At 34.1% G+C, this 14,640-nt stretch overlaps 1 protein-coding gene and 1 pseudogene across 2 annotated transcripts; both read left to right on the top strand.

Annotated features, from left to right (window-relative positions):
• The first annotated feature begins 3,366 nt into the window (after window positions 1-3,366).
• On the top strand, window positions 3,367-7,898 carry CPSF100 (cleavage and polyadenylation specificity factor 100). Its single transcript, XM_079027289.1, has 17 exons — window positions 3,367-3,679; window positions 3,884-4,052; window positions 4,175-4,271; window positions 4,356-4,482; window positions 4,555-4,670; window positions 4,758-4,852; window positions 4,931-5,082; window positions 5,149-5,206; window positions 5,307-5,414; window positions 5,547-5,796; window positions 5,893-6,065; window positions 6,146-6,238; window positions 6,329-6,427; window positions 6,575-6,706; window positions 6,825-6,869; window positions 7,253-7,507; window positions 7,626-7,898. The coding sequence occupies exons 1-17, from the start codon at window positions 3,531-3,533 to the stop codon at window positions 7,725-7,727; spliced, it is 2,220 nt and encodes a 739-aa protein (XP_078883415.1). The 5' UTR covers window positions 3,367-3,530; the 3' UTR covers window positions 7,728-7,898.
• A 2,026-nt stretch (window positions 7,899-9,924) lies between these two features.
• On the top strand, window positions 9,925-13,406 carry LOC145088855 (uncharacterized; annotated as a pseudogene). The gene is made up of 12 exons (XR_013701240.1): window positions 9,925-10,114; window positions 10,256-10,440; window positions 10,564-10,962; window positions 11,296-11,370; window positions 11,604-11,667; window positions 11,706-11,774; window positions 11,849-11,967; window positions 12,031-12,114; window positions 12,196-12,279; window positions 12,356-12,507; window positions 12,614-12,764; window positions 12,860-13,406. The product of XR_013701240.1 is annotated as an uncharacterized LOC145088855 (transcript).
• Window positions 13,407-14,640: the final 1,234 nt, after the last annotated feature.

Genomic DNA, 14,640 nt, shown 5'->3' with positions numbered 1-14,640 from the left:
GTGGTCTTGTAGTGTCCAAGATTGGACCCTCGAGGCTACAAATGCGTATGAGGAAACCTCGTATGCTGAGTACAATCCCAAACCACCGAAACAAATTGGAGGGATTTGTTCAGTTTCACCTAAGGTGTGGAATCTTGTTTGGGTGGTTAGCAAATGTTTCTTTTAACGGTTGAGATTCGTCATTTCATTCGATTCATTGGTACTTCACCCTTTGGGTAAGGATATGATGAAGAAGGAACACATTCAACCTATGGAGCGTTGTTTTTCCTCCTGGGAAGTGTGACATGTTGGTAGTTCACCAAATATTGTCATGAGGGGTGGATGTGGACTGAGTAAGATAGTCTGAGCACACTCGGTTTGGCCTCATGGAATGATTCTTATTTGATTTATTATTTTCGAGTTGGGGAAAACGTTCAACCATTTATCGTATTTCATAGTTACATGTGAGCATGTTTTGTTGATGATACATCAGTAGTAGTTTAGACTCTAGAAGGGTTGCGTGTTATATAATGGCATGACACCTGCAGTATTTGGTAAATGTTAAATGGGATGTTGATTGGGTTCTTGCAGGTCGGTGGGATGATGGTCGTGCGCCTATAGGCCTACCGGGTGCTGGTCGAAAGTCTTCATGTATGTGGTTAGGTGATTTCAAGAACGCTGAGGAACCATTAGCTTCTAATTCCAATGGTTGGATGGCATCACGACCTATAATGAACCATCGTGGTTTTGCAAATAGTTGCGTCGTGGAGATTCATGTGTTTGGTTAGTTGGTCTTTGGTATAGTTGGGTATTTTGAGCAATATGAAAATACTATTGATGGCTCAGTAGCCGACGGGCTTGGGTCGGGCTTTGGTATGATTTTGACTTGTTGGAGAAGTCACGGTTGTTTATCCGCAATTCCTTGTGGAGTTTTCCTAGTGAATATTTATTCGTTGTTGCGAAAATGGTTTCAAGTGAGTTGAGTTGCCAGTAAAGTAATACAATCTTTAAAGACTTTGATTCCTCTTGGGAAATTGGTAGTTGATGAAGAATGTAGATGTGAAACTCCATCACGAACAATTCTTCAACTTGATAAGATGTTGATATTCTTCTTGTAGTAACAAAACTCTTAAGCCTTTAAAATAAAACAAAGCTTTTGTTATGAAGGAGAGTTCAACTAAGTACCACCTTATTTCACACAAATGCTTAACTCTTTAAGAAACTAAAGAGAAAGTGGAGAGGGAGAAGGAAAGTCATGGAAATAATCAAGTGATAAAGAATGGATCATAACTAGTTTATAAGCCTCTTTCTTTATGTCTTTATAGCCTTTAAGATCAATGCTTTATGATTATGACTTGCCTAACTTTAGAAACATGTTCTTTGCAATATAATAATCAAAACCTAACCTTTCTAAACTATCTTTCCATGTTACAATTTAGAGTATAAAAAGATGGAAGGATTTTATAAAAAAATATTCCAATCTTTTTATAACCTATAAATTCTTATCCATTTAGCTAAAAGACAAAAATCTTTTTAGTAAAAAAATGTAAATAACATAATAAATCATATCTTATGATATGTTATCATATATTTTAATATTTAATATTGAAAATTAATATTTCTATGATATAAATAATTTTCAATTACAAGAGTTATATTTATTTATCATTTTATAATTACTATTGAGCATATAAATATTTCAAGAATGTGCAGGGGTCAGTAGAGAGGGATGAGACGTTATTATTATTATTATTATTATTATTATTATTATTATTATTATTTTTAGTTATTTAAATTCTAAATTAAATATTTTTACATATAATCATATACGAAAGTTCAATACATATCGATTGAAGGCAAACAGGCAACAAGCTGCGCCGCTAGCCCTTTCTGGATGGCAAAACCAATTCTTTTGAAAACAACATTTGTGGATATAGGAGATATGACATTAGAATGCATGACCCGTTGGACTCTATTAAGGAGCTCCACCGCCTCTGGTGCGAGAAAACCAAATATATCGAATGCAAAAGGAACAAACACATGTTGATTTTCTCTACATGCATTCTCGTGCTTTACCATTTTGCACGCAACGGCTTTCAAAGCGGCATGCCCAGCTGCGAAACCTCCGCTCCCCAAACCAACGAGAGGAGAGACACCAGTAAGATCCACGCACGCATGCTTCCCTCTTATCCATCCAAAGACCAAAATGTCAGTCGGTCTAAGTGTGGACCTGCCATCCTGCGGGTCCGTCAAAAAGTTCACTGGCGCTTCTTTCTTCACAGAAATACCAGCATGCCGACAAGCATCAAAGAGAACATCTCAAACCACATCATGTCTATTCTTGAAACCAGGGAGCTCTCTACAATGAATCGCGTGTTCCCCAAAGGTATCCAAACATGCCTTGCGACAAACTGGGCATATCTCGTCAATTGAGAATATGGGAATCATGAGGCGGTAACGAAGGATAGTTCGGTACTCCACAGGAGACATATGCTGGCCAAGACCATCAATAGGGATAGTTAGCAGAAAATCCTGAGCATGAGGCGCCCGCAGACACTCAAAGACTGCTTTATGTCTGACAATCATGTCGAAGTTGACTTCCATATCTTGGACGATTTTGCTAAAAAGGGCATACGCCAAATCTTTTTGGGATTTAGGGGGGGGGGGGGCGGTGTCCTTATTAGTGAAACCGCTACAGTCAAATCCCGAAATCGTATCACGGAGACGAGTCATAGCACACAGGTAATCCGAGTCCATACCACATATGCTACTGTCATACTATTAAATATATATATTCTAATAAATGAATATGTTTATTCTCCTATTGACAAATGTCATACTATTAGAACTGTTTATTAATATTATATGTCACATATGATGCCACTTGTCAACCTATTAATTAACAATTTCAAAATTCAAATTTTAAATTTCCAATTTTATTTACATTAAATTAATAATTGATTATCTATTTTAAATTTTAAATTTTAATTTTTTTTCATTCTAATTATATTAAATTAATAACATTATATTAAAAAATAAAATAAAATTAACACATATTATAAGGTGAGATAACTTTACATATTTATTTAAATTAACGATTGTAATTTTTTATAACTAAAAAATATATATCTTAAGTAATAATTTATTTAAAATAATTGATTAATATTTTTAATTTTTTAATAATAAAATTTAATTATTTTTTATAACCGTGGTTCTCACAGTTATAAATTAATAAAAAATATAAAAAAAAAGAATAAAATAGTCATTCAAATTTAATTGGCTAAAATTCAAAAATTTATAATTTTAAACATTTAGACCCTGTAAATCTTGTTTCTCATAACTGCGGGAAAAAAAAAAAAAAAAAAACTTCAAAGTAAATTTTCGTGTGGCCTAAAACCTAAAGCGCGGCGTACTCGTAGTCGGTTTCTAAAAGCCTCTTCTCTGTACAACGATTCAAACGTTCCTTTGTTTCGGCTCCGGCTAGTGACTGGTAGACGGAAAACAGGTTCCCGGGACCGGGAGAAAGCTAGGGAAAGAAAGCAGAGAGATACATGGGGACATCGGTGCAGGTGACGCCACTGTGTGGAGTGTACAATGAAAACCCATTATCGTATCTGGTCTCCATCGATGGCTTCAACTTTCTTATCGATTGTGGTTGGAACGATCACTTCGACCCCTCTCTCCTTCAACCTCTATCCAGGTTTTTAATTTATCACTTTCTCATTATCCTCCCGCTCTCGCCATTTGAATTGCTAATTTAGTCGAGAATTATTAAGGGGAAATGAAAAGCTGATAATTTTTGTAAGTTGTCAGAACAATGTGATTTACAGTAGAATTAACAGCTGCCTATATGAATTCGCGAACAAGAAGGGTTACCCCTAAATTTTGTTAATCTCTGTTGCAGGATTGCTTCGACGGTAGATGCCGTGTTGTTGTCACATTCAGATACACTACATCTTGGTGCTTTACCCTATGCCATGAAACAATTCGGACTTTCTGCTCCAGTTTATGCAACAGAACCTGTCTTCAGATTAGGGCTATTAACTATGTATGATCACTACCTCTCCCGCAAGGTAAAACATTGATCAATGGATTATTTGTAATGCAGTATGTCATATTATCTGGTTACTTGTAGTGATTTTTACATATTCAAAGGCTGTTATTACACATCTCAGACGTGTTCCTCTTTCTGCAGCAAGTATCTGAGTTTGATTTGTTCACACTGGATGATATTGATTCTGCCTTCCAAAATGTGACAAGATTAACCTACTCTCAGAATTGTCATTTATCTGGTGCGCATTTTCCTAGCTAATCTCACCACTTTCAGGGTTATAAAATTTGTTTCTTACTTGAAATATTCAATGAACTAATGTCAGGAAAAGGGGAGGGTATAGTGATTGCACCTCATGTTGCTGGTCACCTTTTGGGAGGTACTGTTTGGAAAATAACTAAAGATGGAGAAGATGTGATATATGCTGTTGACTTCAATCATCGAAAAGAAAGGTCAACTGCATCCGTATCTCATTGAGTATTTTTCAATCCATAATGTTCTGACCTGCTACAGTGATCTTTCAGGCATTTAAATGGAACAGTTTTAGAATCTTTTGTTCGACCAGCTGTTCTTATAACAGATGCATATAACGCTTTGAGTAATCAGCCTTCTAGACGTCAAAGAGATCAAGAATTTATAGGTAATTATAGCTGTTTAAGTAGCATGTGTGTGTATGTATCATTTCTAATTCTTTTTATGGATTTTGTTATTTGGTTGGGAATTTTAGATGCTATACTGAACACTCTAAGAGGCAATGGAAATGTGTTGTTGCCTGTGGACACTGCTGGCCGAATACTGGAGCTGCTTTTGATACTCGAACAGGTTAGTCTGCAAAAAATCTGTGATTTTTATCTTTCTCTAGATTTTTATATAATAATGATCTTTTTGCTGATGTTGCAGTATTGGGAACAACATCATTTGACCTATCCTATCTTCTTTCTCACGTATGTGTCATCAAGCACAGTTGATTATGTCAAGAGTTTCCTTGAGTGGATGAGTGATTCAATAGCAAAGTCTTTCGAGCACACTCGTGATAATGCCTTCCTTTTGAAGTAAGACTTTTTCATAATTTCTTGATTGCTGTTCACATCACCTGGAATTTATACATTTATTTGCAGGCATGTTACTCTTCTGATCAACAAGACTGAACTAGAAAACATCCCAGAGGGCCCAAAGGTAAAGCCAAACTTTCTAATTTGGAGGCTAAAAACTTTAGTGCACTTGCTATTGTAGAAATATATTTATGATGGCATTGACTGCATTTTTTTTATTTTAGATTGTCCTGGCTTCTATGGCCAGTTTAGAAGTGGGATTTTCACATGATATATTTGTAGAATGGGCTGCTGATTCAAGAAATCTTGTTCTTTTTACGGAAAGGGGACAGGTATATTGCTTAAACAAAGCAACTATAGTATAAATGATGAAGATAGGCAAATATATATATATATATATATATATATATATATATATATATATATGTATTGATTCTGATAAGTTAGAGTGTTTGTATATGTAGTTTGGTAGTCGTGCACGAATCCTTCAGTCAGATCCACCTCCTAAAGCTGTTAAAGTAACCCTTTCAAAGAGAGTTCCATTAGTTGGTGAAGAGTTAGCTGCATATGAAGAAGAGCAAGAAAAGATTAAAAAGGAAGAGGCTTTGAAAGCCAGTCTTGTAAAGGAAGAGGAATCAAATTCAAAAGCTGTGGTTGGCACTGATGTTTTCAAATCTGACCCAATGATCATTGATGGCCATGCTCAAGCTGATGGTATTTCTTCCTTTACTAGTTATTACTTTTTTTTTTTTTTTTTTATTTTTAAATTTATTTATTTACCTTAAAAGATGATTTGATGGAAAATGGCAGTTGTTGGGGAAGCATATCGTGATGTTTTGATTGATGGATTTGTTCCACCTTCGAGTGTTGCCCCGATGTTCCCTTTTTATGATGACACCTCTGAATGGGATGATTTTGGAGAAGTCATTAATCCAGATGATTATGTGATCAAGGATGAAGATATGGACATGGGATCTATGGCTGTAAGTTCATTTTGAATTTTTTTGAATTTTGAATATTGAATTTTGAGCGAGAGTGAGAGTGAGAGTGTGTGTGTGTTTAGGTGGGTGGAGATGTTGATGGAAAACTTGATGAAGGCACTGCTAGTTTGATGCTTGACACAACCCCATCAAAAGTTGTATCTTCTGAACTTACTGTAAGTTTGTGTTTTTAATCTAAATGCTGATGATTTTATTTACTATTTGTTGAGTTGTTGTTATATTGGAATTGTGACTGTGTGTTTCAGGTCCAAGTGAAATGTTGTTTGGTTTACATGGATTTTGAAGGACGTTCTGATGGTCGCTCCATGAAGTCAATTCTTGCACATGTTGCTCCCTTGAAACTTGTATGGGGGTTTTGTTTTGGGAAATGGAAGAAAAAAAAAATTACTATCTCTATTAAGTTGTTAGATTATTGAAGTCCATTAAGTGAAAAAGAAAGAATGAGAAGCTGTTTTTAATGGTAAAATGGTTGTTGTTTGTTTATATATTAGGTTTTGGTACATGGATCAGCTGAGGCAACCGAGCATTTGAAGCAACACTGTCTGAAACATGTTTGTCCCCATGTATATGCTCCACAAATTGAAGAAACAATTGATGTCACATCAGATTTATGTGCTTACAAGGTACACAACAAGTTCCATTCAATCTCATTTTGGACCATTTAGTTTATCTTACAATATCCACATCTGATTAGGCTTTTTTTTTTTTTTTTTTTTTTTTTTCCCTTGGTGTGAAAACTAGGTGCAACTCTCTGAGAAACTGATGAGCAATGTTCTGTTTAAGAAGGTGAGTGAGCATTTCTTCCCTATGATACAAAAATCAAAAATGGTGCTTTTGGTTTTCACAAATTTTGCTTATCCTTTTCAATAATTACTTAAATATCCCTGATAAAAGAGTTCACTTATGTATTCTTTCAACGTTTTTTTTTTAAATATATATATATATATATATATATATATATATATATATATATATATATATATATATATATATATATATATATATATATATATATATAGATTCTTTTTGGTACTATATGGTTGATTATTTTTGGTGAAACTTGATGTGAAAACATAACTATAAACTAATATGACTGACAATGACATTCAAAAAGTGAAATTTTGTTTAATTAAGTATTTGGTGAATCTGTCTGTGGACTACATACACAGCTTGGAGATTATGAAATAGCGTGGATTGATTCAGAGGTGGAAAAGACAGAGAATGGCAGCATCTCTTCACTACTCCCCCTTTCAACAACACCTCATACTCCTCCTCCTCATAAGTCTGTGCTTGTTGGAGATCTAAAAATGGCAGATTTTAAGCAGTTCCTTGCTGGAAAGGGTGTCCAGGTGGAATTTGCTGGTGGGGCTCTGCGTTGTGGGGAGTATGTTACATTGAGGAAAGTTGGTGATGCCAGTCAGAAGGTGTGTTATGTTGTGTTAACCAATCTAATCTAAGGAATAAATAAACAAGGCCAGATTTGTAAAAACCTATTAAACTCATTAATTACTTTTTCCTTAATCTTTAAGCGTAATTGTGTAGGGTGGTGCTGCTGCTATCCAACAAATAGTTATTGAAGGTCCACTGTGCGACGAGTATTACAAGATTCGGGAGTACCTTTATTCCCAGTTTTATTCACTTTAGTTGTCATTTTTAAATTTTAAATTATCAAGGGCTCATGTTCATGTAATTTTATATTCAAAATATTTGTAATCAGCTCCTCAAGCCTTGTATTGTAGCAATTAGAAACAGACCCAACCAAGACAGATTTTGTGATTAAATCCTCCCTAATTAACTATAATTAGAGTTACCACACCCCCGCCTGTTGTTGCAGAGTATTTATGTAGTTTACACTAGAATTGAGTTTAATTATACATTTTTGGTTTGTGAAGACGAATAGGTAGAACCATGTTCTTTTTTTTTTTTTTACATCTTTTACAGCCTTACATGCATGAAAATGAATATTTAAAGAAACTGATCTATAAAAATGAAAAAAAATCTTAAGAAATACACGCATATATACAAAGAAGTCAAAAACAGAAAAACCTTGGAAAAACATGCACAAAAATGACGATGTTAAAATTGTAGAAAACATTTATATTAAAGAAAACTAATTTTGTAAACACAATTTCATATAAAACAAATATGTAAAAAAGTAGTAAATAATTTTGTTTTTTTTTTTTCTTATATAAGGAAAAGAAGGGGATCAAACCGCGAACTCCCCCATGGTAAAGCACACTCAAACCATCTACCTACATCTTCTTTACATTCAAATCTTGTACAAAATAAAAATAAATTTTAGCTAAAATCATTAAAACAATATTAAAGTTAATGTCATCAATTCGTAATGTAAGTAATAGGGATCAGTATTACGTCCGCTAAAACCATAACAAAACAAAAGGAACAATCAACTCTCAGTTGTGTGAAGCTCACACACAAATACATACGAAAACTAGACTAAAATTACATAAATATTAATCTTGTAAAACTAAATAACTAATCACCCGAACATATCGTTATACTTCTGTTGACATCTTTATTATGACAAGTCTGATGATTATCTTCATATTTGATCTTCAATAAACGTTATCTTTAGGAACTTCAAATATGCAACTCAAGTTGTTAAATCAACCCAAGATGTCTAGGTCTATGTTGACCAAGTCTTTTAATATATTACTTAATTAGTCCAAATCGACAACTAATGACAACTCAGTAACATAGTTTTGTCCTAATCAATATCCTTTAAATAATCTAATTACTCTATTAAACTTTCAAAGGCTGAGTTAGATTTACAAGAAGAGCTTAGATATATGTGCTAGGGATATGTGTTAGGATGGAGGGAATTGTGGCCGCCGAATTCTCCAAACCCTTTGATGTTGTTGACCCCAAGGTGGAAGGAACGATGTTCCCGACGAGGAAAGGATTAGCTGTCGATTATGAATTGTGTGAAGATGATAGGATGCGGCTGCCCAAAAAAAAAAGTGAGACAATAATGTGATGTTAGATTTGAAGGAGCTAGTTCTTTCTGAGGACAAAATCTGAAATAAAATCATGTAAAGACATAAAATCAAGATAGTGGAGTAGCATAAGAGTAGTCATTTGAGTAGACACATGCTTTATGTTTACTTCGAAGTTCAAACCCGTTTTTTATTTCCAGTTTTATTGTTTATAGATATTTCTATTTGGTCACTGACCATAATTAGGGTCTATTTTTTTTCTTTACATTGGATTCACATATTAAAAGTATAAAATCCTGATGAATAATAACTTATCTGAGAGTGAGAGTTGATGAACAGTATCCGCCTACCCAGCTGAGCAGGTACTGTTCATTGACTTAGTTTTTATTTTATACATAAATGGTCCATGGATTTTGTTGAGCTTGACAGGTTTGGTCTACTTTTGATTTTTTTTTTTTAGTTTTTGTCAGTTTTGGTCTGCTTTTGATTTTTTTTTTTGGTTTTTGTTGTTTTAAAAGCATCGATTTTTAACGTGTTGGACGAAGCCCTTGATCAACTACTAGTAGATCAAGTATGATGAAGATGCATTTTTATCTCTTTATTTTCATTTTACTTTTTGTATATGCCATACATTTTACTTTTTGTATATGCCATATGTTTTTTTGGAAACAGCTTCGGCTCTGGTCACCTATTATGTTTTCCTTACCTGTTCTCACGCACTCAAAGTTTTATCAATTTTATTTTTTTGTTACAATATATTTGTCGTGGAACAATTCTCAACTATTTTAAAAATATCTGTTTGCACTTTTTGGACTTCAAAAATAACCTTTTTACTAAGCCCATGTTTTTGTACAATGAAACAAATTTAAACCTAATTCATTCACTCGGCCCAATTTTACCATAATATTCTAGCCCCCGTTTTTCCTCTCTATCTTCCTACTTCACACATTTGCTCCCTCCGACTGCATCTCCGATCTGCAAAACTCCGCCACCAGCCGGCCACCGCCTCCTCCAAGATACGCCGTCGGAAGCGCCGTCCTTTAGCTCCCTCAAAGTCGTCGACAACAACTCTCGGTAAGATTTTTTGTCCTTCTGTTACCAAACGTAATGTGTTAACAAAATCACATATTGTGTAGAAATCCCATAGAGAACAAACTGGGTTTGTGATTTACCAACGTAATAATTTGTTAGCTAATTGTTCTATTATTTTGCCAGATAAAATGAAACCTAGTTCTATGGTCTCGATCTGCAGAACCTCATTCTCGTCGTTTTCAGCTTGAATGTTTATGTCGGCCAATCATATCAACGTTAAGCCTTGGAAGTTTGATTTGTTTCTTCAAATCTTTAGAGAAACATACACAGCACTCTATTTATCTCATTGGAATGGAAGATTCCTTAAGGTTGGTTAACTATACTAATGTCCGTAATAAAAATCTGTCGCTTATATATATCTTCTTTGGGCTTGGGCTTTCTATTGGGCTAGTAGTAGTTGTTTAACTTATTATTTTCACACACTGTACCAGTACCAGCTCGATGAAATGATGCTCAGAACAACAATGGCCGCTCTGTTTCACCCCACCACCAAGCTGTACTCTTTACCCCTCAAGGATGTCGTCTCACACTCGCTTCAGAAACCCCTGCGGTTAATAATTCGACAAAGCTACCCTCGAGCTGTTAGAACGATCTTATCCATCCACACACCTCGTTCTCTATCATCTACAACAGTTCCCTAAATTTCGAACAACACGACTTCTGATTTTGATTTGGACAACAGTTACTTGTCTTGCTCAATGCCCAATAGCAAGCGCCCTCTCAAAATTGCGGTTCTTCTCAGTGGTGGCGTTGATAGCAGTGTCGCACTTCGCCTCCTCCACGCAGCCGGACACTTCTGCACCGCTTTCTACCTTAAAATCTGGTTCCAGGTGCGTATGCTTTTCTTTTGATTGCACATTACATTGCATATACGAATAAACCCATTCAGGTTTACATTGCACATTACAATGTACAATGTCTGGTTTCGAATATAAACCTAATGTTGTTGGTTATCTAAAATTCAAATTCTGAGTATTTGCAAATTTGCTAACATCGATTTTTGTGGGGGATGATATGATTGAAATGAACAAAAATCTCCTCTCTTATCGGTTTCTTATTTTCGTGTTTCCATTTTACTTTTACCTTTCTGGTTTGTCTTTGGGCATTTTGAAGTTTGAATCCTATAATTCCTTAGCTAGTTCTGGTACTGAATTCGTTGGTAGGAAGACTTCGACAACTTTTGGTCTGAATGTCCATGGGAAGAGGATTTGAAGTACGCAAAAGCTGTTTGCAATCAGGTTGCTTTCTTCACCTTCATATTATCCATCTAGATCATTTTATCTTCAGATTTCCGTTAGTGCTTAACTGGATTTCAAGGCTCAAAAACACTTCCCTGCTTTGCTTTAACAAATGAAGTTCTCGATTCTATCACTCAAATCCCTGATTATGTGATCTTTTTCTTTGTTTTTTCCAAGTTTGATTAGTATTGAAGGAAATATATCAACATTTTGTTTTTACGAATCTGCTTCAGGTTGATGTAGCACTGGAAGTTGTACATCTGACAGATGAATATTGGGACAAAGTGGTTAGTCACAATGCATTTTCTCACATTCATCATCATCATCAATGGAACTTATTGATGAGTATAAATGTGGGCTTACACCTAACCCTGATGTTCTTTGCAATACAAGAATCAAATTCGGTTTGTAATCATATTGCTTGCTTTCATCTTTTATTGTTCCCATTTGTGATTAATTTCACTTTTTATATCTCTAGGTGCGTTCATGGATGCCACCAGTAACATGGATTTTGACTTTGTTGCTTCTGGACATTATGCAAAAGTTGTTACAGATGAAATCAATGAGCTTTCATTTCTTCAGCTCTCAAAGGATATGGTAAAGATATGCTACTTATTTTCATTACCAACTTACACTGAGGGATACATGTTGGAATTTCAGGTGAAGGATCAGACCTACTTTCTTTCCTATCTCTCACAAGCTCAGCTTAAAAGACTAGTGCTTCCTCTTGGATGTATTCCAAAAGTAAGTAAGTTTGCTTTATGAAAAAAAAAACAGAATTTATGAATTTACTGTTTATTTAAATATCGACTATGAAATTATCAGGATGAAGTCCGATGGCTTGCCCGGAAATTTGATTTGCCTAACCAAGAAAGAAGGGATTCACAGGGAATATGCTTTCTTGGGAAGGTATGTTTATGTTATGTTCCTTAACAAAAATCCCAACTTTGGATTTTAAGTGGAAATTTATGTAATTATTATACAGATTAAGTTCAGTGAATTTGTTGGAAGACATATTGGTGAAAAAGAAGGTATACTATTGGAAGCTGAAACCGGTGATTTTTTAGGAGTCCACAGGGGCTTCTGGTTTTACACAATTGGTCAACGCCAAGGTTTGGGTCTTGCAGGAGGACCATGGTAATTTACTACTATAAATCTTTCACCTTTTATTATTATTATTATTCAAAATTTCAAATCTTTAAAGATTTATTTATAAAAATACATGTTATGTTTCCATGTGCAGGTATGTTGTTGAGAAAGATGTAAAAAATAATGTGGTTTTTGTATCAAGAAACTATTATTTGGTTGATAAAAGAAGGCGATCATTTCGTGTTGGATCCTTTAGATGGATTAGCGGATCTCCTCCTCACAACTTAAACCACTTAAGATGCAAGGTAAACATAAACATATTACATGACTTTAAATTTTCACTTAATACATAAAGAACAGACTTAATAGAAAAAGTCAACATTTACACATTTTTTGACAGGTTCGGCATGGCCCAGTTTTCTATGATTGCAGTTTGCATATACAAAAAGATGGTATTGGCACTGTCCAATTACCTGAAGATGATCAGGGTCTGGCGGCTGGCCAATTTGCAGCTTTTTATCAACAACAGGTTTGTGTGGGGTCAGGGGTAATTTTGGAATCATGGGATGATAAAGGGTTTCCTGTTTGTGACAAGGCCCGTGATATTGCAAAAATGGAAGATAAATCTAAGCTTGGTAAACCCATCACAATCAAACCAAAACCTCAAGATTGTTTGAGGGATTAGTTTAGGTCTTATAAATTAGTTGTATGTTAATTAGGAACAAATTAATTTACAAAAGGGCACCGTTTTTATTTTATTAGATGATTCATACATCTTCAAGGCAGGCAGAGGTTTTGTTGTATATGGTATAAGCTATATATATGTACTTGTCAATGAGTAACTATATAATGTTTGTTTGGTGAAGATGAATAGATTCCTCTTGTAATAGTTTGACTGGATATTTATGTTCAAATATACTTTTTTAATATTACGGAAAACTTGTGTACCGATTAATTGTTAAAAACTAGGGATAATGACTTAGGAGACCATCGAAGTTTTAAATTTGTTCATAAAACACCATTCAAGTATTACATGTTCAAAAAATACCATCAAACTAAAACATATGTTCAAAAAACACCAACAAAGTAAATATTTTGTTCAAAAAACACCATTTTTATGGTTTGGGGTAAACTTATATCTTTAGCCCCTAACTTTTTTTTCTTAACTCGGATAGTCCCTATCGTTTATATTTATTTTGCCTTCAGACCATGATCGAATTAAAGACAAATATACCCTTATTAGTTTCATTTAACATTTATTTTTATTTATTGTTAATTATTTATACAATTTATATATTTATAATAATAATAACAAAAATTATATAAATAATTAATAAATATTAAAAATAATGTTAAATGAAACTAATAAGGGTATATTAGTCTTTTAACTCGATCAGGGTCCAAAGTCAAAACAAATTTAAACTAAAGGAACCGTCTGAGTTAAAAAAAAAAGTTAGGGACTAAATATGTAAGTTACCCTAAACCATACAGATGGTGTTTTTTGAACAGAACATGTACTTCGTTGGTGTTTTTTGAACATGTAATACTTAAATGGTTTTTTTTGAACGAATTTAAAACTTCAATGGTCTCTTAAATCATTTTCCCTAAAAACTAACAACCTTACTTTGGATTAAGTTAACAATAGTTTTTACATGGTTTGATTAAAGAAATAATGAAATTTTTTTTAAAGAAAAATTAAACTACAAGTCAAAAGTAGGAGAATAGCCCTTGTTGCTATTCTCTTTTTCTACCCACCCAATAATCGATTCTTATTTTATTTTATTTTTAATTTTTTTTGAAATGGTACACCAACCTTTAAAGAAACAGGGCAAAAGGCGAAAGAGAAAGAAAACAAATTACAAAATGTCAAAAGGATTACAACCCCCTACACCAATTACAATCACCAAACTTGCCCCTATATTTTACACACACCAAAGTGATTATGTTATCCTCCAAATTTAACGACGAAGTCCTAGCATTATTGAAGACTTTTGCATCCCTAGCTTTCCATCCACACCATAAAAATCTGTAAATGATAGCAATGAAAATCTTTCTCTTCTTTGGACACCTCCCCCATTGGACAGCAAAGCCCACTAACTCAGCCAACACATTCATCGCTATCCGTAAATGATAACGATGAAAATCTTTTTCTTCTTTGCATTCCTAGCTTTCCATTCACAT

The sequence above is a fragment of the Lactuca serriola genome, chromosome 2, assembly GCF_051521515.1.
Source record: "Lactuca serriola cultivar US96UC23 chromosome 2, Lser_US96UC23_V15, whole genome shotgun sequence".
Lineage (NCBI taxonomy): Eukaryota > Viridiplantae > Streptophyta > Magnoliopsida > Asterales > Asteraceae > Lactuca > Lactuca serriola.
Note: the sequence above shows the minus strand (reverse complement) of the source record. Positions and strands in the feature narration are given on the sequence as shown.

Bases quoted from the DNA above. Each gene is read 5' to 3' on its own strand.
- CPSF100 (XM_079027289.1), top strand. From the start codon at position 3,531: ATGGGGACATCGGTGCAGGTGACGCCACTGTGTGGAGTGTACAATGAA. The intron at 4,053-4,174 runs GTAAAACATTGA...CTCTTTCTGCAG, and splicing joins ATCACTACCTCTCCCGCAAG to CAAGTATCTGAGTTTGATTT. The intron at 6,428-6,574 runs GTATGGGGGTTT...TTTATATATTAG, and splicing joins ATGTTGCTCCCTTGAAACTT to GTTTTGGTACATGGATCAGC.